Below are 26,882 nucleotides of genomic sequence, written 5' to 3' on the forward strand. Positions count from 1 at the left end.
GACTGAAAGCCAGACAGCGAGATGCCTCCTCGCCAGGCCAAATATGGTCACAGGCAGCCGCCCGCGGAAAGGCGGCCTCGCCGGTGTCTCCCCGCGCCGGAGCGCACGCGGGCCCGCCCTCAGGCGGACGCACGGTCGCGGCCGCGCTGCGGGCTCCCGGCCTCGGCACCCGGCACCCAGGGCCCGCCCTTCCCGGTCGGGGCCCCTCACTCGCGTGCCTGCCGCCGCCCCCAGCCTGGTTTCGGTCCCCGAGTCCTTGATTAAACAGGCTCGGGCCGCTTTCCCTTTGATCCCGCCCCAAGTCCGTGGTCAACTCAAAGGAATGCAGATCCAGGGTTCCGCGAGAGAGGTCAGCGCGCGCAGGAGGAGCGGGCGGGGGGCGCCCGTCTCCTCTTACCCTGCGGAGTGCCCAGCACGCCCGGGGTTCTCGGGTGCCAGGCTGGGAGGAGGAGGAGGAGGAAGGGGAGGGACGAGAGGGGGTAGGCAGGCTCGGGACTTGGAGGTCATGCATAATTCAACAGCTCAACTTTCGGGCCCGCCTCTTTCCTGGGAGTGGGAGTTTGCTCCAAACTTTGTTTATGGGACAGTCCGGGATCCGCGGCGGCCGCGCTGTCTGCTTCTGCGCCTCTCCGCGGAGCGCCAGCGCCTGAGGCCAGTTCGGGGGATGTGAGAGCCGAAGCCTGCGGGCTGCCAGACGCCGAGTCGGGTCGGGATTTGCCAGCCGGGCCCCAGGTCCAGCCCTGCAAGCTCGGGACGCAGCCGAGCGACCCAGGCCCAGCGGCGAGTTCGGGCGGCACGGCGGCCACCGCACGCCCAGACTCGGCTTCGCGGCGCGCCCAGGTAGTGCCGCTGGCGCGCGCCCGCTCGCCCGCACCGCGCCAGCGCGCCGGCTCCTCGGGCCTCCCGGGGCAGACGTCTGGGAGTTGGCTCGGGCTGGGACTTGGGGGGCGCTGCCTGCCCTGGAAGGTTTCGGCCTGTCCTTAGACACCGGCAGTGTCATTAGCGTCTCCAGTGCAGTTACTCCCAGCGGCCACCCCCTCCCCCGTTGCTGGTGACTTCTTGGCTTCGGGAAAGTTGCATAATTCTGGAGGCCAGGAGGGACCCCTCCCCCATCCCGCCGGGCTTAAGTGCTGGGTGTCTGGGATCCCGAGGCGGACACCTCTTGTCTTCTCGCTCTTCTCCCCTTCAGTTCTCCGACCTTCAGGAAGAGGCTAATCTGACCTCCTTTCTCCTAGCAGAAGATGAATCCGGCGTCGGCGCCCCCTCCGCTCCCGCCACCCGGGCAGCAAGTGATCCACGTCACTCAAGACCTAGACACGGACCTCGAAGCCCTCTTCAACTCGGTGATGAACCCCAAGCCCAGCTCGTGGCGGAAGAAGATCCTGCCCGAATCGTTCTTCAAGGAGCCCGACTCCGGCTCGCACTCGCGCCAGTCGAGCACCGACTCGTCCGGCGGCCACCCGGGGCCGCGGCTGGCCGGCGGCGCCCAGCACGTCCGCTCGCACTCGTCGCCCGCGTCCCTGCAGCTGGGCCCCGGCGCGGGCGCCGCGGTCAGCCCGGCGCAGCAGCACGCGCACCTCCGCCAGCAGTCCTACGACGTGACCGACGAGCTGCCGCTGCCCCCGGGCTGGGAGATGACCTTTACGGCCACTGGTCAGAGGTACTTCCTCAAGTAAGTCAGCCTGGAGCCAGGGGGGCGCCCGGAGTTGCAGCCCCCAGGGCGCGCGCGCTTCTCCTCGCGCGTGATCGTGACCGTGCGTGCCACGTGCGTGTGTGTGCCTGCGTGATAATGTGTGTCCTTGCACGGCTTTCCCCCGGAAGTCTGGGAGGCTGGAAGTGGGAGTTGGTGTCAGGGTGCTGGGATTGTGAGGGATCAGAAGCTGGGTCTGCTGAAGTTCTTCCAGGACCCGGGAAGTTGCGAGGTCTTCAGGACATGAGAATTCTTCGAGGTAGAAGGGAAAAGCACTTGGGCCGGATTCTCGTGAAACACAGAGATGACTATGCGGGGAGTCTGGAGTACTGATGCTGGAGTGCCTTGCCTCCTGGACCCAAACTCTTAACTCCCTCTCCGGCCCACCCGAAGTCAGGTAACTGCTAGCCTGGTGCTCTGCGAGGTGACATCAAGATAGTGCTAGAACAGATCCGAGGCTTGTGGGGGGAGAGAGGAACTTTCGTTACTGTAGGTGGTCTCTCCATTCTTGGAAAAAGCAATCTGGAACGGGGAATACTGATTTAGGCCCGACGGGCCCCAGTTCGATGACGTAATGACCATACAGCGCCCCCCAGTGATGTAGTTAGGAACTGCGCGGTGAAGTAGTTGTGGGCTGGACAAATCAATTGGGTGGAAATTGGGTCAGGGGAGTTTTATTGTGTTGCACTTGGTAATCTATAATATCATCGATCAGGAGCTGCCTTGTCGTTATTTCCCGACAGGTTGTGCTGGCTTTTCGATGTAGTGAATTTTACCTTCGAGTGGAATTAGACTGTGTAGAAAAATGTATTCACAGGCCTAAAGAAGGTTGCTTCAATTGTGGTACCCTAGAATAATTATATTCTGGAGCAGAAGCCAAGCTGGAACTTGAAACATAACCTGTGAGGTCATGGGGGGTCAGGCCGTCAATGGCCTGGATAGAAGTCCTGCCAACTGGAGCACTAGGTTCAGGATTGCCTGCCCTGGCTGGCTGTTGACTGCCGTGGAGGAAAACTCTTCTGAGAGCTTGCCTTAGACTTTATTTTAAAGCCTATATATATGCATATATAGATATAAAATAGAGTAGCCTTAGTTTAGAAGTTGTTATGTGCAATTTTAATAAGATAATATTTGATACTCTGATTGCTATGAGAGGGCCTGATAACAAATACACAGTGATGATGGAGGCTTAAAATAGCCAACCATTTGACTCATACTGGTAGGCAATTATTTCTTCTCCATCCCAAAACTGTTGACATCTTGTGCAAGGAGCTCTTTGCTGAGAAGAGCTTGGTGTCGCGCTGAGAAGCCCTTGTTTGAAACAGACTTGATGGTCATTTTAGTCCACAACTGGTCTTCTGGTTCCTGAATGATAGTGTGGACACATACTGGGTGCTTTGATCTAAATAGTTGGTGGAATTCAAGTATGTGGTATGATGGCATGACATTTGTTCTAAGTGTGATGATACTGTTCTAAAGGATGGCGTTAGTTTATATGCTATGTGTACAAAGTCATTTCCTACTCTTTGCCACCCAACGGGCTACAGCCTGCCAGACTCCTCTGTCCATGGGATTCTCCAGGCAAGAACACAGGAGTGGGCTGCCATGCCCTCCTTGAGGGTATCTTCTTGACCCATTTCTTGTGTCTCCTGAATTGGCAGGCAAGTTCTTTACCATTAGCTCCAGCCCTTATATACTATATAAAGGTCTGAAGTAGCAAGTTGTGTTGCTTACTTAGGTAAATGCAGTTTTGAATGTGTTATTGTGACTTTTGTAGAAATGGACTTAGCAGTACATACAAATAGAAAAAGACCCAATATTTTAAAATAATTTTGGAAGATATTTTTGGTCCCAAATGATTTTTGAACTATGGCTATATATATACACACACAAATATATATGATATGCAATCAGTATAACTGGTTGCTAAAAATATGAAATAAGAGCTAGTCTTGCCTAATGTCTGAGGAAAGCTAGGGGAAAAGATCCCTAAACAAAAGCAAAACAAAAGAATTCTCTTTTATACACATTTTGAATGATTGGAGTAGCTCAAAAATATGTTTGTGAAAAGTGGAAGTTAGCCTTGGGTTGAGAAAAAGTTGGTCTGCTACATCTGCCTTATCCCCCCAACTAAAGCCATTCCTTGGCTTCCGGGGTGGCTCAGTGATGAAGAACCTGCCTGCAATCCAGGAGATGAGGCAGGAACCATGGGTTTAATTCCTGGGTGGGAAAGATCCCCTGGAGGAGGAAATGGCAACCCACTCCAGTATTCTTGTCTGGGAAATCCCGTGGACGGCCCACAGGGTCGCAAAAGAGTTGGGCACAGCTTAGCAAGTAAACAACAATAACAAAAAGCCGGTCCTCAGTCCAAAGCCGGGTGACTCTCCCTTGGACAGTCAGTGATGACAACAACTGGAAAAACATGTAGGTAATAGGCCAGTAGGCTTGAGCTGATAACAATCCTTGAAAATTGTTGGTCAAGTAGCTAAGGGAATTTAAGAAATTAAGTCACCCTCAGTAGCTAAGGGAATTTAAGAAATTAAATCACTGTGATCATTGTCTTTTGAGATAAAGAACTCTTCCAAGAGTTCTCCGAATTTCTTTCGGAGCTTTGTTAACGTTGGAATGTTATATGTCATATATTTTTTTCATCAAGCAGTGTATCTTGGTGGATTTAAGTAGAAGCTTGGAAAGTGATGGCAGCCGACCCTGGATTAATTTTCATAAAATCTACACATGAGTTTGCACCATCATCTGTGAAATGGGGCTTGCAGTAGAATCGTATTCTTGATTCTGTCAGGAGTAGACGGCTTTATAAATCAGAAATCAAATTATTTCATAACTGACAAGGTCATTTTTTAGGGGAAGGTTGGAAAATTGAGGCCAGGGAAGGGTATCAACCTGACTTTGATTATTTATTGGTGGACTGGCCCTCTCATCTGTTGCCTTTACTTCGGGAGCAATTTTCCCTTTTCCATGCCCCACTTAATCCCCATGTCACTTCCCCAGTTGAACAATGAGCTCTGTGGGAGGTCAAACCTGGACATTGAAGAAGCTTTGAACAGTCTTTGTCATTTTCTGAGGTAAGATTGCTCTTATGTATGCAGTGTAATCACTTTCTGACACTTGTTAAAGGACCCTTTTCTCAGTGTTCAGACCTTCCCTGTGATGTTGGGGACCATTAGTTAAATGGTGGGGAGGATGCGGGCCATGTTGAAATGCGTGGCCTCTGAAGATGACTGCATTGTCCCTACTGTTCTCTGCAGCTCATAAATCAGGTTGGGGTGTGTGGGTGTTGGGCTGTCCGCAACAGGGTTTGAACACTGATCACATTAAAAATAAAAAAAAAAGTCTGGTTATAAATGGAGTACATGTTTGGTGTATCTAGACCAGAAAATAGAGAATTATAAAGAAGAAAATGATCTGGCTTCAGGAGAACTTTCCATTCTTACAGAAAAATTATATTTGAATAACATATTCTATAAGATAATATATCCCTACTCTTAAATATATTTCCAACTGTAACATTTGCTGCCACTCCCAATTTTTAGTAATAATTTTAGTGTTTAGCCTTTTCTGTAATATGTGGTAGAAATTTATTTTTGTCAAAGTGATCTATGCAGTTGGTAACAAACCCAATAGTACAGAAGGACTTGGTTTCCTTCACTTTCTCAAGGCTCACGGAGGCAACTTTTAAATTTTTTTAATGACTGTTTCCGTCTTTAATTCTTAGATTGTTACCTTCTTAACCCTTTAAGTAACATGCTTTTACCACTGTTGTTATCAATATTTAACTCCTAATCAGAAAGTGAGAAATGTAGCTCCTTAAAATGTTCCTTTTTTCCTCTCCCAAGTTGGATATTTACAGTATCTCAACTTTGCATGTTAGGTCACCTTTGTTATTTTCTGGAAACCTTTGACAGCATTTCCTGACTCCCCGTTTTGTAAGTCCAGGAGGTTTGGGTGGCCGGCTGTTGCACACTTTGCTTTTTGTCGGTGACACCTGAACATTCCAAAGGTCCGAATCCACGGCTGATACAGGTTCTGTGCTTTGGCTCCCGGTTGACTGTATTCGTGAATTCTTCTTGAAGTGGAAAAACCGGAGGCAGCATTTGCTGTAATTTACTGCCTTGTGCATCAGGTTGGGTCGTAGACTCGCACACTGGGCCTGGTGTCAGGACTCCTGGGACACCCAGGAGGATAAAACCAGCAACAAAGTCAAATGGGTTCTTTCTTTTCGCTCTTCATCGGTTGTTTAAACTTGTGTGACCTTTTAGTTTCTTCATATTTGGACCTTGACTTTCTTAAAATTTTTTTTCTAAAAAAAAAAAGATCTTTTTCTTAGCATTTCTAATTGCCTTTTTATACGTTTATATGTTATTTGCCTTTATTATGATCTCAGAATTTTCTAGGCTCTCAATGCCCTTGGTCGTCAGGTTTCTTTTCCTTAAGCTTGTATGTCCAGATTCCGTAATCTCTGTATCCCATTCTGGTTTCTCTCTAGACCTACAACAGGGCTGCCATCCGAGGACTTACTTCTCTTTGCTTCCATGGCTAGAAAAACTGAAGTACAAACTTCAGTGACTTCTTAAGAGATGTTTGTGGGAGGTAAAATTTTCAAATTCTTTTCAGTTAGAAAAGATTTCGTTTAAAGTTGTTGTTTAAAATTTACTTTTCTTAAAAAAGAACTGACTCTAGCTGGTTTTCCCTGTTTACCTTTGGATGACTGGATACTGTACTTGTTTTCACGAAGAGCCTTTTGTCAGTCAAAAAAAATTGTTTGCTGCCTTAGTTTCCTTGTCTGTAAAATAAGGATCATAATACCTATTTCATGGTATCTGGAAGATTAGATAACATACCTGGAGTGTCTGGTACATAGTCAGATTGCAGTACAAGTTCATTCTTGCCTCCCCACATGCATACTGGCTACCTGGCCAAAATCAGATGCAGAGACTTTGGTAGCAGGCTAAACTAATTCTGGCTCTCAGTTAAAGTTTGGCGCTGAATGGCAGCCTGGATCTGGAATTGCAGGCTGGTTTTTAAAGTTGGAAATAAGAACTGACAGTCAATCTTCGTGTTAGAAAAACCTAAATGGGGTACCCACCGTGAGGCGTGGTGGCTTTTTGCTGCAGCCTCTTGGGCAAAAGGTATCCAGTCACTTCTGAGGAAAGTCTGCTTTCTGATTTTTGTAATTTGGCTTGTGGCTGCTAGTTTTGTGTGTGGGCTGGCATTGGAAGGGGCGTGGGATTGAGAAGTGGGGAGAGATGAGAAGGGGAGGTAACTGACATGTGTCGATTATCTGCTCTGTGCCAGAGGAGGCGGGCGGCTGAATCAGCGCCTCTCGGGGTGATCAGGAGCACCCACGCTCCTGACACTTGGGTGTGGAGACTTTGCTCACAACCCGAGGTGCTTTTCACACATTCTTTCTTTTAACCCTCACAGTGACCTGTGAACAGGTACATATTATTATACTGTTGGGGAAACTGAGGCACAGTAGGGTTGAGTAAATGGCCCAGGGTCACCTAACAGGCACGTGGCAGAGATGGGATTAGAATGTTGTGATTCTCAAACCTGTCCTGCCCTTCTACTGCCTCATGCCAATTACGTGCCCATAATTAGGCCCTGTAATTAGGTATCCTTGGTGACCAGATAACTTTGGAGTGGTGGGTGGAGCATTCGGGTTTGCTTCCACGCTCAGTCTGGGCACTCGGATTTGGAGCTGTCATTGTTGGAGAGAGAGCAAGAGAGAGAGAGAGGATAAAGCAAATCAACCAGAAATGGATAAGTCTATCGACAAAGACTATAGTTTCTCACTGAGATTTTCACCATTCATGAATCCATATCATTTTGCAGGGAACACAGATGTGATATGGAGGATGACCTAGTTTATGCCAGGATTGGATGTGTTCCTGATGAAATTTAGTTAAGTAATGTGAGTAAAGTAGCTTAAAGGAGAAAAGGTTACTTCTCATTGTCTTTATAATTGCAGAGATTGATTAGAAATAAATTGCTTAAAGGGTTGAGTGATCTTAATTTTTGTTTGTTGACAAATTGAGTTAAGAAGGGTGGGAATTATTCCCTTATCATCCTTGTCTTTCCTTTCCTCCCTCCTGTGGTTAGGAAATATCTAACCACAGGAGAGGGTGATGGAAGTAAAAGAACTGACCAATCCAGAGGATATTTTATTAAAAAGTGTGATTTGGAAGACTGAGGATTGAAGTAATAAACGTACTGTTGAAGGGCAAGTTCTGAGGGGATGCCCTTCCACTGGGGGACTGTGAATGTTTTAGTGCATTGAAATATCAGCAGAGCAGTTTTCCAAAGTGAATTCCTTAGAACCCTAGTCCTCTCAGATACTTAGTGAACAAAAGGTTCACAAAGACCAATAGATTTGAGATATGTTGCATGCTCTATCCCTCTCTTGGAATTTCACAATATGCATTAATGATTCCAGAGTCACTTATTACAAAACTAGTTCATTTTTAAACCAATATTTCACAAGCATATTTAATTTTTGAACATTTTATTCCAACTGTCCTCTCTTAACCATCCACCCACGAATGTTCGTAGACTTTGGGAAGCCTTTTTTGTGGCCTTCACTATTATTTCTCTAGTTGAGAGTTTGATATTTAAATCAAGTTATAGTTTTCCTTTTCAGTGTACTTCGTGTATATGTGTTAGGCTTTCATTTGTATTTCTTGATTTAATAGCCAGTTACCAATGCTTAGAGATAAGAAATGGCCTTAAATATCAAACAAGTGGGATATAACATAAAAAAGACCCAATAGTTATGGTACCTTGTGTAAGTATCATAATCCTGATACTCTTTTTAAAAGTATGTGTGTGTGTCTGTCTGATAGAGGGTTCCATAAAGTGTTTTTGATGGTCATTTGTGAGATTATGGAGATTTTTCTTGTCTAGTTTCTATTTTCCTATATGTTCCAAATGTTGCACGATAAACATAAATCTGGAGAAGTGGGGGAAAATCCCAGGAGAGAGCAAGCGCAGAGGCACGGGAAGAGGGAGTGGTAGATTTGGGTAGATGTGTGGGGCGGGAGGGACTCTGAAAGCCTTAGCTCAGGAACTGAAGCCTGGAGCTTTTGTTACCAAGGAAGTCCTCTTTGGGGACTGCCTGTGTTTTTCTTGCTTGGGGTTCTTTTCTTTTTAAAAAGTTTTTATTGAAGTGTAGCTGAATTACAGTGTTGTGCTCGTTACTGCTCTGCCGCAAAGTCATTCAGTAACACAGTAGTGTTAAGTCCGTCGGTCGTGTCCGCCTCTTTGCAACTCCGTGGGCCGTGTAGCCCCCCAGCCTCCTCCGTCCATGGAATTCTCCAGGCAAGAACACTGCAGTGGGTTGCCATTCCCTTCTCTGGGGGTCTTTCCAACCCTGGGATCGAACCCGGGTCTCCTGCATCGCAGGCAGATTCTCTCCTGTCTGAGCTACCAGGGAACGTGTTCAACACAGTAATTGCTGAAAATCTTACTCAAAAATTCTCCGTAAAAGTCAGGATAAGAAGGAGACTTGATGGCAGTGATCTTCTGAATTTCCTTTAACGTATCTTTTATTTGCACGCTCTCTTTCCTGGACTTCTAGCTTTTATTTAATGTTCCATCTAGACACAGCAGATGACAAGGGAAGAAATGATGTTCGAGGAAGCGAACTCAGCACTATATGCCAAGTGCTTGGCGCCGAGCCTGGCACCCCTGGAAGTCTCCTTATTCCAGTTCTTGCTCCTGGTTGAGATGGCGCGCTCTCCCGGGGCCTTGCCTTGGTGCTACCTTAAGAGATCCTAACTGGTCCAGCGCCACCAGGAAAGATCCTCACGCTGCTCTTATGTGGCAGTTCAGGGCACTGCGGGGAGGGGAGAAATCGGGCAGGGTTTCAGACCCCAGGCAGCTGACAGTCTCGCTGGAGAATCGCGGAGAATCCAGACGCAACCGGGTTGAAAGCCCCTTTCTGACCTGTGTGCGGCTGCTCTGAGCTTTGGGCTTCGAGGTGTCCCAGGAAGTCAGTCATTTCTGTTACAGTTACAAATCTGAAACTTCCAGCTGCTCTGGACGCCTTTTAGTTTCTCCCACTGGCTACACTCCTTCTGACCTCAGGAACTTGGCACAAGCTGCTACCTGTGCCTGGAACATTATTCCCCCGATTTTTGCCTGGTTAACGCCCACACTACCTTCGGGCATCAGCTTAGGAGCCAGCCCTGCGGGAGGTTTTCCCTGACCCACAGCCCCCGCACCGGCTTAGGCGCTTCGGCTAGGTTCTCCCATAGCCCTCTGGGTCTCCCCAGGCTTAGCTCTGCTGCTGTATCACTGTGTGTTTGTATTTGTGTCTGTATTTTTTTTTTGGCTGTGCCTCACTGTGTGTGGGATCTTAGTTCTCCAACCAGGGATTGAACATGAGCCCTCTGCAGTGGAAACTTGGCTGTCCCAACCACAGGACTGCCTGAAATTACCCTTATTACTGACGATTTATTTTTCTTTCTTATTACACTGTAGCTTCCAATAGGGCCAGAGTGGGTGTTTTTCTTGCTTTGTCATTGTGTGACCTGAGCACAGTGCCTGGCACACACGTAGGTGCTTTGATAAGGAAAGAATCCTCTAGTATTTTCTTTTAGATCCTTGCAAGCTCACAGCCTGGAATTCCTTGTAGGAATCTTCATGTTCAGGAATCATGTCTGTCTCCCGCCTGGACTGAAAGTTTAGAACCCTAGCTCGATGTACTAAATGCAGTGAAGATGGATGAAGGATGGGTATTCAGAGATGTTGTGCCAACAACATCTCTGGGGAAAAATGTATATGCTATACTTTTTATTAAAAATATGTATTTCTTTGTGATGGATTTTCTGCAAATATTGAAATACTGAATATTTGTCTCCCAATTTATCCATGAAAACCCTCTCTTGGTGTTCACCGGTTGAGGAAGCAACTGTTATAATCCGTTAATCCATCAAAAAAAGTAGAAAACACAAGCAAAAGAAGTATAACCCAAGTGAACAAACCTAACTTTTACTGACTTGATTTTATCTTTGAATTTCTTTTTAAAAGATGACTTTTGGGGAATTCCCTGGTGGGTCGGTGGTTAGGACTTGGTGCTTAGACTGCTGGGGGCTGAGGTTGAAACTTGGTTGGGGAACTCGGATCCTGCAGCCAAAAAATAAAGATGGCTTTTTAACATACTCTCATCAAAAAACTTAAGCAGAGCTGAAGAATGTAAAATGAAAAATAAAAGTGCTCCGCCCTCTAGTTTTACTCAGTGGAACCTCTGTTCACATTTGTGTGTGTATCTTCCAGGGATTTATTATGTATACACATGACCTCATTTATAGTTGCATCAGTTGGTTGTTTGGGGATCTTGGGAACCACAGCTTAGGTGGTCTCTTTTTCTGGTTGGTCCTCATACACCCTCAGGACTGAGTATAGATATGAGTTAAATTCTGGAGAACTTCATGAGATTCTTGATGGGCGAGAAGCCTCGTTGGGGTAACTATAGTTCAGAGACTGGGATTTGGCTTTGTGGTTTGGAAAATTGATGTCCTTGGTGCTCCAAAACCGATCAGGATGTGGGTTGTACTGGGATGAAATAGGGATAGACATTTTATGTGCAGTTTCAGAATTCACAAGCCATAACTTGAATATTCTGCTACTCTGGAATGAAGGTACTCACTCACACGAGTGACTCAGTCATGGGGGAATTGCTTTGGTGGTGCTGGAAAAGGGAAGAAGTGAAATCAGTCATTTGAGGGTTAGTGAAATCATTTCAGGGACACTAGAGAGGTAAATTGGATAGAATTTGGTAACGGAGGAGATAAGGGCCGTGAGAAAAGGAGATGAATGGAAAATTTGCAGGTTACTGGCTGTATAATGGCTTGAATGGTAGTGCTTCTTCTTGTAACGAGCAGTGTTGGAAACTTTAAAAGAGGCTGAGAAATGTTCTAACATGTTAAAGATACCCAAGGGAGATATATATATATATATTCACCCCAGGCAACTATATCTATGTGTGTATTATCTGTATTATGATCATAGATTATTATTATTCAAATCCAGGCATGGATGAGATTCCTCAGAGAGAGGTCACATAGATTGAGAAGAAAAGAGAAGTTCCTAGACTTGGCGAAGGAGATGGAGAGGAAGCAGTCAGAGATACTTATGAGGAAATCCAGAAAGTAGTGCCTGAAATTCAGGGAAGTTCAAGAAAAAGGAAGGGTTAATTTTATGGCATGTTTCTCAGAGGAAGATGGGCACTGAAAAATACCCAGCGACTCGTGTTTCTCCTGGGGCCACTTTTTCCAGGGTTGGGCTACACTGAGTAAGTATTACATTGAATAAGATGGCTTTTGTTTGTTTCTTTAAAGCATTTTATTTTTTAAATTATAGACAAATGATAACACATTTATAGGAGACTTGGAAGATAGAGAACAAGGTTATGGACAGAAGAGAGAAAAATGATGACAATAAGCCCCTGAATTACGTAGGTCATAGCCCGCAAGTTCCCACCTCCACTGAGGTGTCCTGCTAAGAAGCACGAAGTTTTCCCTGGAGAGGTCTGCTGGCTGTCTGGAAGGATCACACATTTGCTTATTTAAACATCCGGTTAAAATGAGGCCTGAAATCAGTGTTTTATAACTAACCAAGATAAGTTATAAGACTTGGGTGAAAATATTACTCTAATTGATATGATGCTCACTTGCCAGGAGGAAGATTGCCTTCTCCAATCCCAGCTGTGGTCAAACCTCTGTCACAGATTGTAGCTCACAGGACTGTCACTGCCTGGACGCGTTATACTTAATTGCAGCCATAAAAATAGCAGATTATATTTGCTGAGTACCAGTTAAAAATTTATGGTTTGGAATATTATGTAACTGTAGTTTCAAATGAACGTGTATCTTTCCATCTTTGTTCCTTCATTTTGCCAGACTGATTTCAATAGCTGGTAAAGTAGATTCTGAAATTATCATGCATATCAATGCTCCGGTCAATTTACTCTTTCACAGTGTAAGTAAATAAAACATGCTTGATTGTATCAAGCTAATCTGAGTTTGAATACATTTTGTAGTGGAAGCCGGGACTGTAGGTAAAAGGCTATTCTGCTGCATTCTGCAAATTTGGGAGCGTCTAGTGGTCCTGTTACTGGCTTGGGATTTGTGTGAACATGTGAATTTAGTAGAAGGGATTAAGAACCATAGAAGAAGCAGTAAACTTCAGTACTGCTTATAAAATCACTTGTGTTTTCTGTAGACACACTCTTCAGCGCAATTGCCAGCACTTTTGTGGGTCTTAGTTTTATGTACTATGTGCAATAAAAGCCTATGCATTTAGGACTTTAGGCAAATATGAATTCTTGTTGCCTAATATATCATCCAGAATATATTTGGCTCTTTGTGCATTTTAGCATAGAATCCATAAATATGTATTGTATAAAAAACTTGTGGAAAGGAAAGATGGAAATGGAGGAAGGATCAGCTACTTAAGTGTTAAGCTGTACCCAGATAGGTTTTTAAAATATGATCTGTTTTCTTCATAGGCTTTTTAAAAAGTTTAATTATCTCTGATCTGAAAATAGTTAAACTTACATTTATTGATCTGACATTTCTGTGAGCTTGAAGATGGCAAGGGTGTGCCTGGGGCTTCGGGAAAGTACTCTAGCGAAGGCCGAAGGACGGCAACCCACACAGGACAGAGTGGGGCCGTTGTTCTTCGTGTTTATCTGTGGCTTACATTTTAATAACTATTGAGTCGTCAGTGATTATTAACAGATATTTAACAGTAGGAGCAAAGGAGAGTGTAGAGTCATTATTGACAATTTGGAGTGTCAACATTAAATAAATGATTTTGAAGGCTGGATGCAGAATTGTTGAAACTTTTGCCTGAAAACTTAGGCAGGTGGCTAGAACAAGGGATGGACCACCACAGCCTTTTTAAAAATTATTAGCCGTAGTGAAATGAGTCAGGTTTTGCCAAAGTGCTTGTCATTTAACCTACTAATTGGCCAACCCTAGTTAATTAGTTGAAAACCATTAAAGGACTCCGATTTCCCGGTTGTTCGTGCATTGGAATGTCCAGCTTATCTCATGTGTGTGAATAAAAAAGCCTGTGATCTGACTAAACGCATTGTCTGTATTTACCATGCAGCAGAGCATCAGTAGCGAGTTAAGTTTTGCATTTTAAGTCACTCTGGGCCTTGGTAAACACCTTAGCGACTGGTACATATTTCTTTGGAGTCTAGTTTTGAGAGCTGCTGAAAAAGAGTATTATAAACTTCCCAGTAGGCATGGAGTTGTAAACTGATGCTGTGGAGTTGCTTCAACTGAAGTGAAAGGTTATATTTACTGACACTTATTACAAATGGAGTTTTAAAACAATGTCTGTTTTGTACCTCGACGGTCAAGTCGGCCAAGGGTAAAACAAAAAAGTTACATTGTGGAACAAGATAAAATGACACTGTATAATAAATAATATCTAATGCCGTTAAAATATAAGATTTCCTTTCCAAAATGTAAGTAGGAGCTTCTAAATGAATGTTTTAAAAATCTGATTTTACTTTGATTTGTCCAATGACCTTGATGCACGAAATGATTATGATTCAGAATATGTCCAGATCTAGACTGCTACAATAAATGATACAGCTATATAGCATGTAAGTTATAAAACCTCAGTGACATTATGTTTTAGTGACAGCATGGGAATTGTTTTCTTTTTCTTTATTAGAATAGGTCAAAAGTAGTTCACTGGCAACAAGCAAAATGTTTCCATCCACCAGTTAGTTTCTAAGGCTAGAGTAACATCGCTGATCCAGACTCTACTGGTTCTACCCATAATTCATAGACATCATTGGTCTATGAAAATCAATGAGGGAATGTAGGCAAAGGGGAAAGCTATAGAAACCCTCACTAAATCCTTAAAGAAGAAAGGGTGTGGATCTGATAAGTAGTTGACTTTGTTTTCCTCTTACCCTGAATGGATTTTTGAGCAGAAGAGATGGCATGGAATTAAAAAATTGTTTTTGAAAAATCCTGGTGGAGAGGTGTCTATCTGAATCCAGTGAGGAGGACCGAAAGCGTTGCTTAAAAGGCCTTTGTAAGAAAGGCAGGCATAGGTCTTGTGCAGAGTGGGCAGGCTGAATGAGGGAGAGCCAGAAATCCAGAGTCCTGTTCCTGCCTCGTGCGGTTACGAAAGCGCAAGGGTGAACTCTGAAGCTCACAAGGGGAGTGATTTGTTGAGAGGTGGGGAAGATAATGGGAAAAGTCGAACAAGTGTTTAGAAACATAAGGGTTTATAAAAGAACTTGAGATGTTTGTAGGTGTCGGGCTTCCGACAGGCTTCCCTGGTGGCTCAGACGGTAAAGAATCTGCCTGCAGTGCCGGAGACCCGGGTTCGATCCCTGGGTCGGGAAGATCCCCTGGAGGAGGAAATGGCGACCCCCTCCAGGATGCCTGCCTGCAGGATTCCATGGACAGAGGGGCCTGGCGGGCTGCAGTCCACGGGGTCGCAAAGACTCGGAGATGACTGAGTGACTGACACTGCTTTGCTGCAGGACAAGTCCAGAAGTGTTGCCCAAGGTGTCTGTGGGAAGATGGAAGAGCCAGCTTCAATCTGCTCAGAATAACAAGGAAGAATGATTTACTAATTTAAAGAGTGGACTTGGGAACTTCCCCAGTGGTCCAGTGGCTAAGACTCAAAGCACCCAGTGCAGGGGGCCGGGGTTTGATCCCTGGTCAGGGAACTAGATCCCACATGCCACAACTAAAGAACCTGCACGCTGCAACGAAGAGCAGGCACAGCCAAACACATAGATAAATATTTAAATAAGGAGCTGTGGCTCAGTTGGTAGGAATCCGGCTGCAATCCCGGAGACTTGGGTTCGATCCTTGGGTTGGGAAGATCCCCTGGAGAAGGGGGGATTCACTTCAGTGAGTCTGGCCTGGAGAATTCCATGACTGTACAGTCCTTGGGGTTGCAAAGAGTCGGACACGACTGAGCTACTTTCACTCACTGGCGGCCATCACAAGAACTTTGAGGGGTGGGTTTGAAAGCAGAGAAAATGCGGCCAGGTGTTTTTAAGCGACCCTGTGGTGGCTCTTCATGTCAACCCAAAGATAAGGTATCTGAGTTATATATATGTATATATGTGTGTATGTATTTATGACTTCATTTCTTCCTGTCTGGATACGCGGAGACCCCCAGATCTCTGTTCAAGCTAGTGTTTCTGTTCTCAAGCCTGACGGTAGAGTGGCCGGCTTTGATTTGCCTCCTGCCTGAAGCCTGCTTTGGGTGAATTTAAAAACCTGTTTGTTTCATCCGTCATCCGGCTGGGCCTTACCCATAATTCCTGCACTTTGATTATGGGGGTTATTATGGGACAAGAGCTTCTTTGTCAAAGAGCATGTTTAATGCTCTGGGGTCTAGCGTGACTAGAGGATATAAGTTGCATGGAAGCAATTAAACTTGGAGGAAATGTCATGTGGGCTGAATTTAAATGTACAGTCTTGTGGCATTGAATTTTTTTTTTTTTTAAGTTACACACAGAAGGGTGCAAAGAGAAAAATAAAGGAAGAGAGAAGAGAATCGGCCAAGAGGCCGAGGGAAGGACAGAGAAAAGAAAACAAGTCATCTTGAACCCTTGGTTAAAGCCCCAAAGTCTAGAGCCGGTATTATGCTCATGCCAGTGCCCTTCATGTGAACACTTTAAAAAGGAAAATATCGGGGAGTTTAGACTCTACTCGGGGACTTGTGACCCTTTTTGCTGTTGGTTGAGCCCCTTCACCTCGAGGCATGTGTGTACCTAAGTGCAGTGACTTTTCGGGAACAGGTGAATAGACAGGGCTGAGGGTAGCCAGCCCGTGAGGATCCTGCTGATTGCGCCAGTTTTCTCTCCGTTTTGCGCTCACGGCCTCTGGATATACACAGTGGCTTGTCTTGGACTTCTGATTAACAGTCGTGTATCCTTTCTCTCACTGGCCTGAACTGGTCTCCGTCTCCCGCGTGGTGTGTTAACCCTCAGCCAACCTCATCTCCTCTCTGACACTTGGTGAGACCTAGCTAGAAGGATCTCCTCCTCCTCCTCCAGATCCCATAGTAATTTGAGCTGTATGGGTAATTGGGCGATTGATCTTTCCTATCATCCATTAGAACGTTGGGTAAGGCTTTTTAAAACTGTTTATTTTTGGCTGTGCTGGGTGGGGTCTCTGCTGCTGCGCCTGGGCTTTTCCAGTTGTGGTGAAGGGGGCTGCTCTTTGCTGCAGTGCGGGGCCTCTCCTTGGCGTGGCTGCTCGTCTTGGGGAGCGCGGGCTCTAGGTTCGAGGACTCGGTAGTTGTGGTGTGGGCTTAGGTGCTCTGTGGCATGTGGGATCTTCTTGCACCAGGGATTGAACCTGTGTCCCCTGCATTGGCAGGGGAATTCTTAACCACTGGGCCACCAGGGGAGTCCCCAGCCTTGTTGCTAAATGAGTGGATTTATTTCATCTCCCCAGCATGTCAACTCTCAGAATATGGGCCTGATGTGGTGTTATCCTTCGTGCCTAGCATGTCTGGGTACAAAGTTAAGTACATCTGTTAAGATCAAGGCTGATGCCGAACATACTTTTCCAATAATCAAAATGTACTGGGTGGTCAGAGGCAGAAAAGGATGCTTCTAAGATCAGCTGTAATAGTACAACGAGTTTGATTTGAATTTGAGAATTAGACATGGTAGACAATTTTGACTTTTTTTTTTTGCAAGGGAGAGTACTTATGTTTTATTTTCATTCTTTATATTATGAACTCCTTAAGGACAAAGAACCAAATTTTACCCCATTTGTATCTCTTCAGTGCCCCGCCTCATGCCTAGCACACGTGATAGGAGTTCAGTTAATATCTGCTGAAAGAAATATAAATAATTTAAGATGTCTCCTTTATTTAGATCATCTAGTACTTCTTTCTTAGGCAGTAAACCAGTAGATATTTACGCAGCACATACTGTGTGCAGAAATGGGTCCTCTGCTTATTGGCTTAGGAGTACACAGAGAATGTATTACAAGTTGGAATATATTCTAATCTTTGTAGTTAATTATCAGTCTGATTATACATTCAAAGAAATCACTTCGTCAAGCAGAACATAACAAATTAGGAGAGAAAAAGTTGCTGAGAATAAATCCAGTGTATTCATTCTGTTCCCAGATTATTTTCACATTCCACTCCATGCTGGAAACATAGCTCCCTTCCCCCAACTCTCCTTTCAAAGGATCCTAAGATTGTAACCTTTCCGAACATAGCTGGAGAGGTAGCGGACTGTTTAGATTTCAAAGGACTTTTTCAGGATGCAGAGTAAATAAGGGGGATCTGAGATATCAACAAAACTGTAATTAAGCAGATTAACTGTGTCAGTAGTGAATACAGAGAGATGTCAGAGGAGCTAGTTAGTAGCAAATATTTGAAAACACAGCCTCAAGTTCATCCTCAGTGGTATCACCAACATCCACACTTAAACCTGAAAGGAAGTTTAGCCAGATAAACCCAGGAGAAATGGTTCGCCTGGGAATATCACCTTCTAAATCATGCATCTATTATTAATGTCTTTATTTTAAATTTTGGCTTGGGCTCTTTTATTGTTTACAAGTTCCTTAAGGTCACACAGAACCAAAATTTAATTTTATCATTTTTTCAGCTCTTTGAAAAGCAGGAAAAGGTGAACTGTCTTCTGATCAGAATAAAAGAAAGGAGAATGTAAAGTTATAAATTAGATTTGAAGCTGAAGCTCCAATACTTTGGTCTTCTGATTCGAAGAGCTGACCCATTGAAAAAGACCCTGATGCTGGGAAAGATTGAGGGCAAGAGGAGAAGGGGGTGATGGAGGATGAGATGGTTGGATGGCATCACTGACTCAGCGGACATGAGTTTTTGGAAACTCCGGAAGATAGTGAAGGACAGGGAAGTCTGGCATATGGCAGTCCATGGGGCTGCAAAGAATCAGACACAACTTAGCGACTGAATAACAGTGGCTGGTCGTATGTATAAATGCAACAGCATCTATTTATTTTTTATGGCACCCCCAAATTGCCCAAGTTATACACGAATGCATTTTAAGAAATCCAGCCAGAGACGTCTCTCTGGACTCTTCTGTACCAGTCGTGCTCATCGTCCCCGGAGACTGAGCCCCATTCTCAGCTCACACTCCATCCAAGAGCATGTACAAACCTGTAGTTCAGGTTTTTTTACGTGTTGTATCTTCACATCCTTCTTTTTCTCCCCCACTGGAGAGTCTGTTTTTCTGTGACAGTACCTAGAGCTCTACCTTAATATATTATTCTGTAGTGTGGCTATACTGCAGTCTATTTACCCATCCTCCCAATAATGGGGCTGTGATGTTATTTAAACCTCACCGGAAAGACTTGGTATAAATTAAATTCTTCTTTTGAGTTTTTGAGGATTTTTTTTTTTTTTATCACTTTGAAGGGAGATTTTTTGTAATTATCCAAAGGTAGGAAACTCAAGTCTAATTACTAAAAATACATTGTGTTTGTACGATAGTTTAACCTTCTTTTCAGCATGGGCATGGTACCCTAGCAGTGTCATGAGGATGCCCAATGCCAGTGGGGTGGGGTGGGTGGAGGTGTGGGGAGACACCACCACATAATCACAAGCAAGTGAAGGTGAGGATAGAGCCCTGTTCTGATTTCTGACCTTCCGGGGGCTTTTTGGTCAAGATCATGGAGTGTGTTCCTTCCTCCTGGGCAGGAAGGGCAAGGACCCTTTTCCTCCTCTGCAGTTTACAAGCCCTGCCCAGAGCTCTCTGGCCAACATCATCAGTTCAATATTTGGCCTCAGAGCCTTTGATGTAAGTCATGAGGGGGCAGGTGTGGTGTCCAGGGCTGGAGGCTGAGCTCCTAGGAAGCAGGGCAGGAAAGACGCTCACAGGATCCTGCTGGCAGGTGGTACCTGGGAAGGGCGGCCTGGGTGAGCAGGTGGGTACCCCCAGAGTGGTCCCTCGGGGCTGCAAGCCCGTCTGCAGAACACAACCTGCCTGGTCCAGGCTCTTCCACTGGCCTCTTGGAGCTGCTCACCCAACCTGTGGTTCAGCCGTTCCTAGTGCCTGGATCTTGGTGGAGAACACTTACTGCTGTTTTTCTTCTCTTCAGTTTCTCCCAGAAGGCCCATCCCCAAGGCAGGGAGCATAAGAATAAAGTATTTTATTCTTATTTTTTTTATTCTTCCTAGAACTTCCACCAAGGGGTGAACAAATGGGGAAAAGTGAGTGGAAAAGGAAGCTTGATGGGATGAAAAATGAAGCTGGATGCGGCTTTTCCTTGCTGCTGTTGTCAGAAAGTGAGGTCCGAGGTCTGAATATGCATTTACATGGATTTATTCAACAGGCTATACAAGAGCACTTACTCAGTGCCAGGCATCGCTCCAAGCACTGTTCGTATTTAATTCTCCCAACAACTGTTTGATAGACAGAAACACAATTTTTAATCCTCGCTTTACTCAGGAAACTGAGGTGCAGAGCCTTTGACCAACTTGACCCATGTCACACAGCGGGCAAGGGTTTCAACCCAGGCAGCCTGGGCGGTCAGACTCAGGGCCCTCCTCGTCCGTCTGTTCCCGCCCGCAGGTTGGGTTCTGTTGTTCTTCTCCTTTGTGATCTCTCTCCCTTCCCTTCTCTCCACTCCTGTTGCTTCTGCCACAGAACTCGACACTTCACTTGTGGATTATAACACACGGGCCTCCGACCTCGGTCCCTTACACGCTGCAGCCAGGCTAGACTCCTGTGAAGACAGCTCTCAGCGTCTCATTTCCCATCCCGTCAGGGCTGAACTCTCCCCTAGTCATCCGTCCCCCTAGCAATGGGACTATAATTTTTTTTGTCCGTGCTGTCTGGCATGTGGATTATTAGTTCCCCGACCAGGGATCGAACCCTTGCCCTCTGCACTGGGAGCATGGAGTATTCACCTCTGGGATGCCAGGGAGGTCTCAGAACTGTGTTATCTAAACCTCATCTGAAAGACGTGGTGTATATTGAATACTCAACCGCATCTGTCTCCTTTCGCAGGAGTGCCCTGCCCTCTCTTTTCTGGCTCTCCATCCAGCTCATTCCTCCCGGAAAGCCCATCTCAAGCCTCCGCTTCTGCCCATCTCCTTAGCGCCTATGGTCTGCAGCTCCTCTGCACTCGCCTGTACAGTCGGTTGGGTGGAATCAATCTCATTGTTTCAGGCTTGAAAGAACCCTCTTATATTTAAGCTCCTTGAGGGCGAGGGTGGGGGTCCCCCGTTATCCATGAGCTGGCTCTGAGCTGAGGGCTCAGGGTCACTGAATTGTAGGGCCAGCAAGCCGAGCACACCGGGACGCGGATGTAAACCCTCACAGTGGGCTGACCGCTGTGGCCGCTCGGGTTCCTCACCTCGAATGAGATGGTAGCCAAGGTCTCTTACGTTGCTTAACTGATAGATAGCACTTACTTCCTTAAATAGCTTTATTGGGATATAATTTACATGCCGTACATCTTGCCCATTGAAAGCATACAATCCAGGGACTTCCCTGGTGGCCCAGAGGTTACGACTCTGCGCTTCCAAAGCAGGGGGCACGGATCACACACGCCTCGGCAGCGTGGCCAAAACAGAGGCAAGTGTACAACTCAGTGCGTTTTTCCCCTGCCACGGTCAATCGTAGAACACTTTCATCACTACAAAGAGAATCCCTTAGGAGCCAGGGAGCTATTAGCTGTCCTGTTCCCCGCCCCGTAACCCCATCCCCCCAGTTTTTAGCTACTTTATATCTCTGCAGGTTTGCCGATTCTGGACATTTCTGTAAATGGAGTTTTCTATGATCTTCCGTGCCTGGTTTTTTCCACTTGCTTAGTGTTTTCAAGGTTTCTCTATGTTGTAGCCTGTATCACATCTTCATTCCTTTTTACTACTTAATAATATTCTATTGTATGAATATGCCACATTCTGTTTATCCATTCATCTATCGAGATGGGCATTGGGTTCCCACCTTTTGGCTCATTATATTTACTGTTGAGGGGAAAATGGTCTGCTCTGCTGTGGCTTTTTCAGTTGCCTACAGTAGTTCCTTTCTGCTGCTTGAATAAGTAGGAATCTGTGTTTGCGAGGTGGGGAGGCGTAAGGGGTCGGAAACTTCGTCATCTGCAGTGGGGAGCAGGGATGCTCGTGCGTTCTGTGGTCAGGAGCAGGGAGTGCTCGTGGGGAGCAGGGATGCTCGTGCGTTCTGTGGTCAGGAGCAGGGAGTGCTCGTGGGGAGCAGGGATGCTCGTGCGTTCTGTGGTCAGGAGCAGGGAGTGCTCGTGGGGAGCAGGGATGCTCGTGCGTTCTGTGGTCAGGAGTAGGGAGTGCTCGTGGGGAGCAGGGATGCTCGTGCGTTCTGTGGTCAGGAGTAGGGAGTGCTCGTGGGGAGCAGGGATGCTCGTGTGTTCTGTGGTCAGGAGCAGGGAGTGCTCGTGGGGAGCAGGGATGCTTGTGCGTTCTGTGGTCAGGAGCAGGGATGCTTGTGCGTTCTGTGGTCAGGAGCAGGGATGCTCGTGGGGAGCAGGGATGCTCGTACGTTCTGTGGTCAGACATTCTGGTTTGAATCGCAGCTCTGCCACTTCAGGAGCTTGCATCACTTTAGCTGGCTCCAGTTTCCTGGTTCGTAAAGTGGAAACCGCCCTGCCTACTTCCGTCACAGTCAGGGTCACGCTGGGAAGGGTGTGGAGCTTGGGGCAACTCAGTCAGCGCAGAGTGAGGCCTCATTATGGCTATAAAAATAAATAAGCAAATAAATAAAAACGAAGGTAGTAAAAAAGTAAGTGCTGAGTATTATCAGTTTTAGTAAGGGTCAGTGACTCAAAGCATGGAGCCTGGGGCCATATCCCAGTGGCGGTCCCCAAAGTGGGCCTACTTAGTATCATTGGGATAATTAAACATCTCTCCTTCCTTCTGTAAATAGTGTTTCCTGCTCTTGGGTCTCAATTTGTGGTCTGGTCACTATTCCATCAGCCCATTTGAGAACGACTATATGGGGGTAAGATCTTTTTAATAAAAAGATACAGGGGGAGTAAATTTCACTCTGTGGAAAAGAGCAAGGAAAATGGAGACTTCCTTTATAGGCTTGGTCTCAGAGTGTAGCCGAAACCCTGAGCTTTTTTATGTTTATTATGCATTTTGGCTCTTGTATTTGCGGTTCGTACCTGAGGACTGAAATGCCTTTTTTGCTGAATACGTGAATAAGAGATGAAATGTTGGTTTGATTCGAACTTGATTTGGAGGGTGGCGTAAATAACAATTTCACTGTTTTAGTGAGTGTGTTACGAAGAATCAAGGAATTGTACAGTTCTGGATTTTAGGCAAGGCCTGCCTCCACATCCAAAATAAAAGGATTTCTTATTGTCTAAAATAAGTAGGTTTTAGAAACATACAGTTCTTATAACAGCAAGTATTTTGAGAGAAGGGGAAATAAGTCATTGTCCTTATCCAAACTTAGCTTCTGCCCTTGTGAACTTGGTGGGGCTCCATAATCTTCCCTCCCCGCTTCTGTTCTGGCCCCAGGTGAGTGCGGACAGGTCTTGCCTGGCATCCTTCCCACGAGTCTGAACTGCGCACAACAATTGTGAGCGGGCCAACATGTCCTGGCTGACACCATGACCCGATTTTGTGTGGGAGATCTCGACAAAGGAGTATTTGTTTCTGGGGGACTGACACCCATTTTTTCCCATTAAGTCTGACCTTTCCATCATTAGATTGTAGCTCTTTTCAGAATTAAATAGAGCTTAGAAACAAGGAAGAAATGAGTAAAGGAGATGCAGTTTGCTGTATCCAGATGCAAACTGTGCAGAGACAAATGGATGTGAAGAGAATGGACATTATTTCTGGGGTGACTTCAGGGCCTTGTGGCCCTCCCGTGATGATGGAAAAGGATGGCTCATTTTACCTTAGCATCATGACTTGGCTTCCTGTTGTTCTTCCTGGGACTGAAGGGCCCTGGCTTACATGCAGACTGCTTCTATTTGCCAGCCTAGCAAGGGCAGAAAGGCTTGTGCGCGTGACTGGGGCCTTACCTGAAGCCGCAAGCCTTGGCCCTGTGTTTCTGGCTCAGAGCTGCCTGGAAACTACAGTGACATGAGCAGGCCTCAGCCATCTGGAGGAAGAGCAGAAAGAAATTGTGATCACCTGTCCTGAGGTGATCGGAGCTGTAGTATCCTGCTTGTGAGATGGTCAGAAAGGATCATGGAAACAGTAAAAGACCTTTGAAAATGTTGGGTCTTTGTCTATTGGCCTGAGATAAGTTGCTAATTTCCTTTTGTCCTGAGATTTTCTTTTAAAAATCTTTCTGTTCATTGCTAGAGCCAGAAGTACCAAGAACTAAATAGTTTCAGTGGAAGCTGCTTGTTAGAATAGTGATTATGTGTTTGGGTTTTCCTGTTTCAATATCTCAGAGTGACCCAAACTGGCTTAGTCATGTGAGTTTCTTGTACCTTCAGAATTTTTAAAAAAGTAATACTTCCTTAAAAAATAAAAGAACCCTCATAGGCTTCATTATGGGCTTCGCTGGTGACTTAGATGGTAAAGAATCTGCCTGCAATGCAGGAGACCCAGGTTCAGTCCCTGGGTTGGGAAGATTCCATAGAGAAGGAAATGGCACCCCACTCCAATATTCTTGCCTGGAAAATCCCATGGACAGAGGAGCCTGGCTTCACTATACAGAGAAAGGGAGACGATCTACCCTCGAGCGTTTTGTAAGTTTTATCAGTGGATAGAAAACCCTGTGGTTTCACGGAGCATACAGCGTGGACGTCTCTGGTTGGCTTAGCCCGTATTTTGTCCAGTTTGGTTTGGGAATGCCTGCCATGGCCACATCACACTCTATTCAGCTACCACCTCTCATCCCCCACTTCCGGCTTCTCTGACGTTTCAGAGGGGAAGAGGGAATGTCATGGCGTAAGGCAGCTGCCATAGCTTCCTTTCTCTCAGACCTCCTCACCTTTAGGATAATAGAGACCAGTTTCTTCCTGTCAAAGCTGTGTTCTTCCTTGAATTTCAGCAGATACTCAGAGCTGACTGGCTTATTCCACAGGACACCCCCCAAGGCCCCAAATGAGGGCCTGTCCCAGGAAAGTGGGCTTGTGGTTAGGAAAGCAGTGAGCGTAGGTGATGGGTAGGCAGCAGAAGATGTTTACTGTAGGTGTGGCTGCCTGATAAGATACAGATGTCCAGTTAGACTTCAATTTCAGATAAAACAATGGATTAAGTTTTAGTTTATCCCCAATATTTCATGAACATACTACACCAAATAAATGATTGGCTGTTTATCTGAAATCTAGATTTAACTAGGTGTCCTCCATTTTTATTTGTAGCCCTAAGTCCCTGAGAGAGTTCTCACCCAAGTCTCGTTTCACCTTTTTTGTTAACCTCTGGCTTGCTTGACCTTCTTTGGAGAGGTGCTGGGAGTAGCACAGTGAGAAGGCTGCCACACTAGCGTGAGCTTCGAGAGGGCAGGGCGGCACATAAACAGAGTGTTGGCCAAGGAGCTGTTTGGTGGCCTCAGGACGGAGTGGGTGCTCAGCAACCTGTTCATGATATGCCAGGGTTGGGCAACACCTTGTTCTGGATTCTATTCTTGGGCTCACCCCTACGTTCAGTGCATTTCGTCACCCCATGTGAGCACACATTCGTGGTGGGCAATTATCCAACTGAGGTCCTTTTTCAGTCTTCACGGGCAAACACCTGCAGTACTTCTCCTGGAGTTTGGAAAAAGAGGAGTAGAATTTCATCGCTAGCCAGTAACACTGAGTGTACATTTGGGGTTTTAGTACAAAGTGTTTAAATAAATTGAGAAAAAAACTTGGGTGTGTATGTTTCACATCGCATTTGTTAAGGTCAGTAGTTTTTATTTATTGGAAGTTCCCTGTGGTTCAGTGGTTAGGTCTCTGTGCTTTCACTGCCCAAGGCCTGGATTTGATCCCTGATTGAGAAACTAAATCCCAGAAACTGCATAGCGCACCCCCTCAAACATTTATTTATTACGCACTGCAAATATATATATTTGTACACAAACATTCTTTTAACATTCTAGCTCAAATAAGAGGAGTCATTAGCTTTGTTTGGTATAGTGACTGATTTCAACTGAATGAATTTTAGGGGAGAAAAAACCCATAGGAAATATGGTCATGAAGCACAGAGGATACTTATCTAACATAGTCTGGCCCTGGATGCATTAATGTTTCCTGGGTTTGGGGGAACCCTTTTTGAGGTTCTGTTATTAATTATTAGGTTCCAGTCATGACATAGAGGAATTAATTTATTTATAGTTGTTTCCTTAAGAAATCTTCACAGATATTTTCCCAGTTGTGGACCTGTCCCTTGGACCTTGGTTTGACTCAGAAAGCCATCCCTGATTTTTTTTTCTTGGGCCCTGCAGGAAAACTCATTGCTCATGTGAGACAATGACTTTGCAGCCATTACTGTCTGGTTGCAGCATATTCATCGCTAGAAATGGTTGATGAGTGTCACCTTGATGTATGAGCTCAACGAGTGTCAGAGCTCTAGGAAGGGAGGGACTTAGCAGGTGCTAAAATGGGACGGACGCTCAGGGAGCTGTTTGGAGGTGTGTTAGTGATTAAGGAGGTGCCATTTGGTTTGAGTCAGGGCTTTTAGCCTGTGCTTAGAACAGCTCATATCTTCCTTATGAGAAAACATTTATTTGCATGTGATCCTAATTTCTGCTTCATTAAAAACGACAAACCAACCAAGTCACAAAAGCTCTGTTATAGAAGGCAAGAATAAAACAAGGGTAGAGTTGTCTCTTTCATCAATGAGCAGGTTTTCCTAAGAGGCTTCCTGTGAAGGTTTAGGTATTATTATTTTTTGATTTTGGGAAGAAACAGAATGAACCAGTTCTTTCTTCTTTGTACAAGCACCGGTACTTTAGAAAGATGCAGCTCGCTGGGTCTTGTATGATGCACAGCTCAAAAGGGATGGGTAACCCAATTACCTGGAAGGGCTTGGATGGGAGAGACTGGACCTTTTGGCCATAAACGTAGCACAGAATGTAGATCCTCCTCTCTGTTCTGTGCGAGTGTGCCAGTCAGGAGTGGTCCAGATGGAAGTGACAGATGGCTCGTTCACACTGCCACCAGCTAGGGTGTGTACCAGTGAGGCCAAGGTTGACTCCAGATCCAGGGCTGCGTCAGCATCGTTTTGGACACCCATGTATTTCCTGGGC

General features: G+C 45.6%; 1 protein-coding gene across 2 annotated transcripts in view; it reads left to right on the plus strand.

Annotated features, from left to right (window-relative positions):
• The first annotated feature begins 565 nt into the window (after positions 1-565).
• WWTR1 (WW domain containing transcription regulator 1) overlaps positions 566-26,882 on the plus strand; it is a 138,974-nt gene continuing 112,657 nt past the window's right edge. The window contains exons 1-2 of one of the 2 annotated variants that reach the window (XM_065942756.1): positions 566-840; positions 1,236-1,672. In XM_065942756.1, coding sequence (XP_065798828.1) covers positions 1,242-1,672 — 431 coding nt within the window. In that variant the 5' untranslated portion in view covers positions 566-840; positions 1,236-1,241. The remainder of the gene's footprint in view (positions 841-1,235; positions 1,673-26,882) is intronic. The other variant, XM_065942755.1, reaches the window with a different exon arrangement.

Source organism: Muntiacus reevesi, chromosome 8 (genome assembly GCF_963930625.1).
Source record: "Muntiacus reevesi chromosome 8, mMunRee1.1, whole genome shotgun sequence".
Taxonomy (NCBI): Eukaryota; Metazoa; Chordata; class Mammalia; order Artiodactyla; family Cervidae; genus Muntiacus; species Muntiacus reevesi.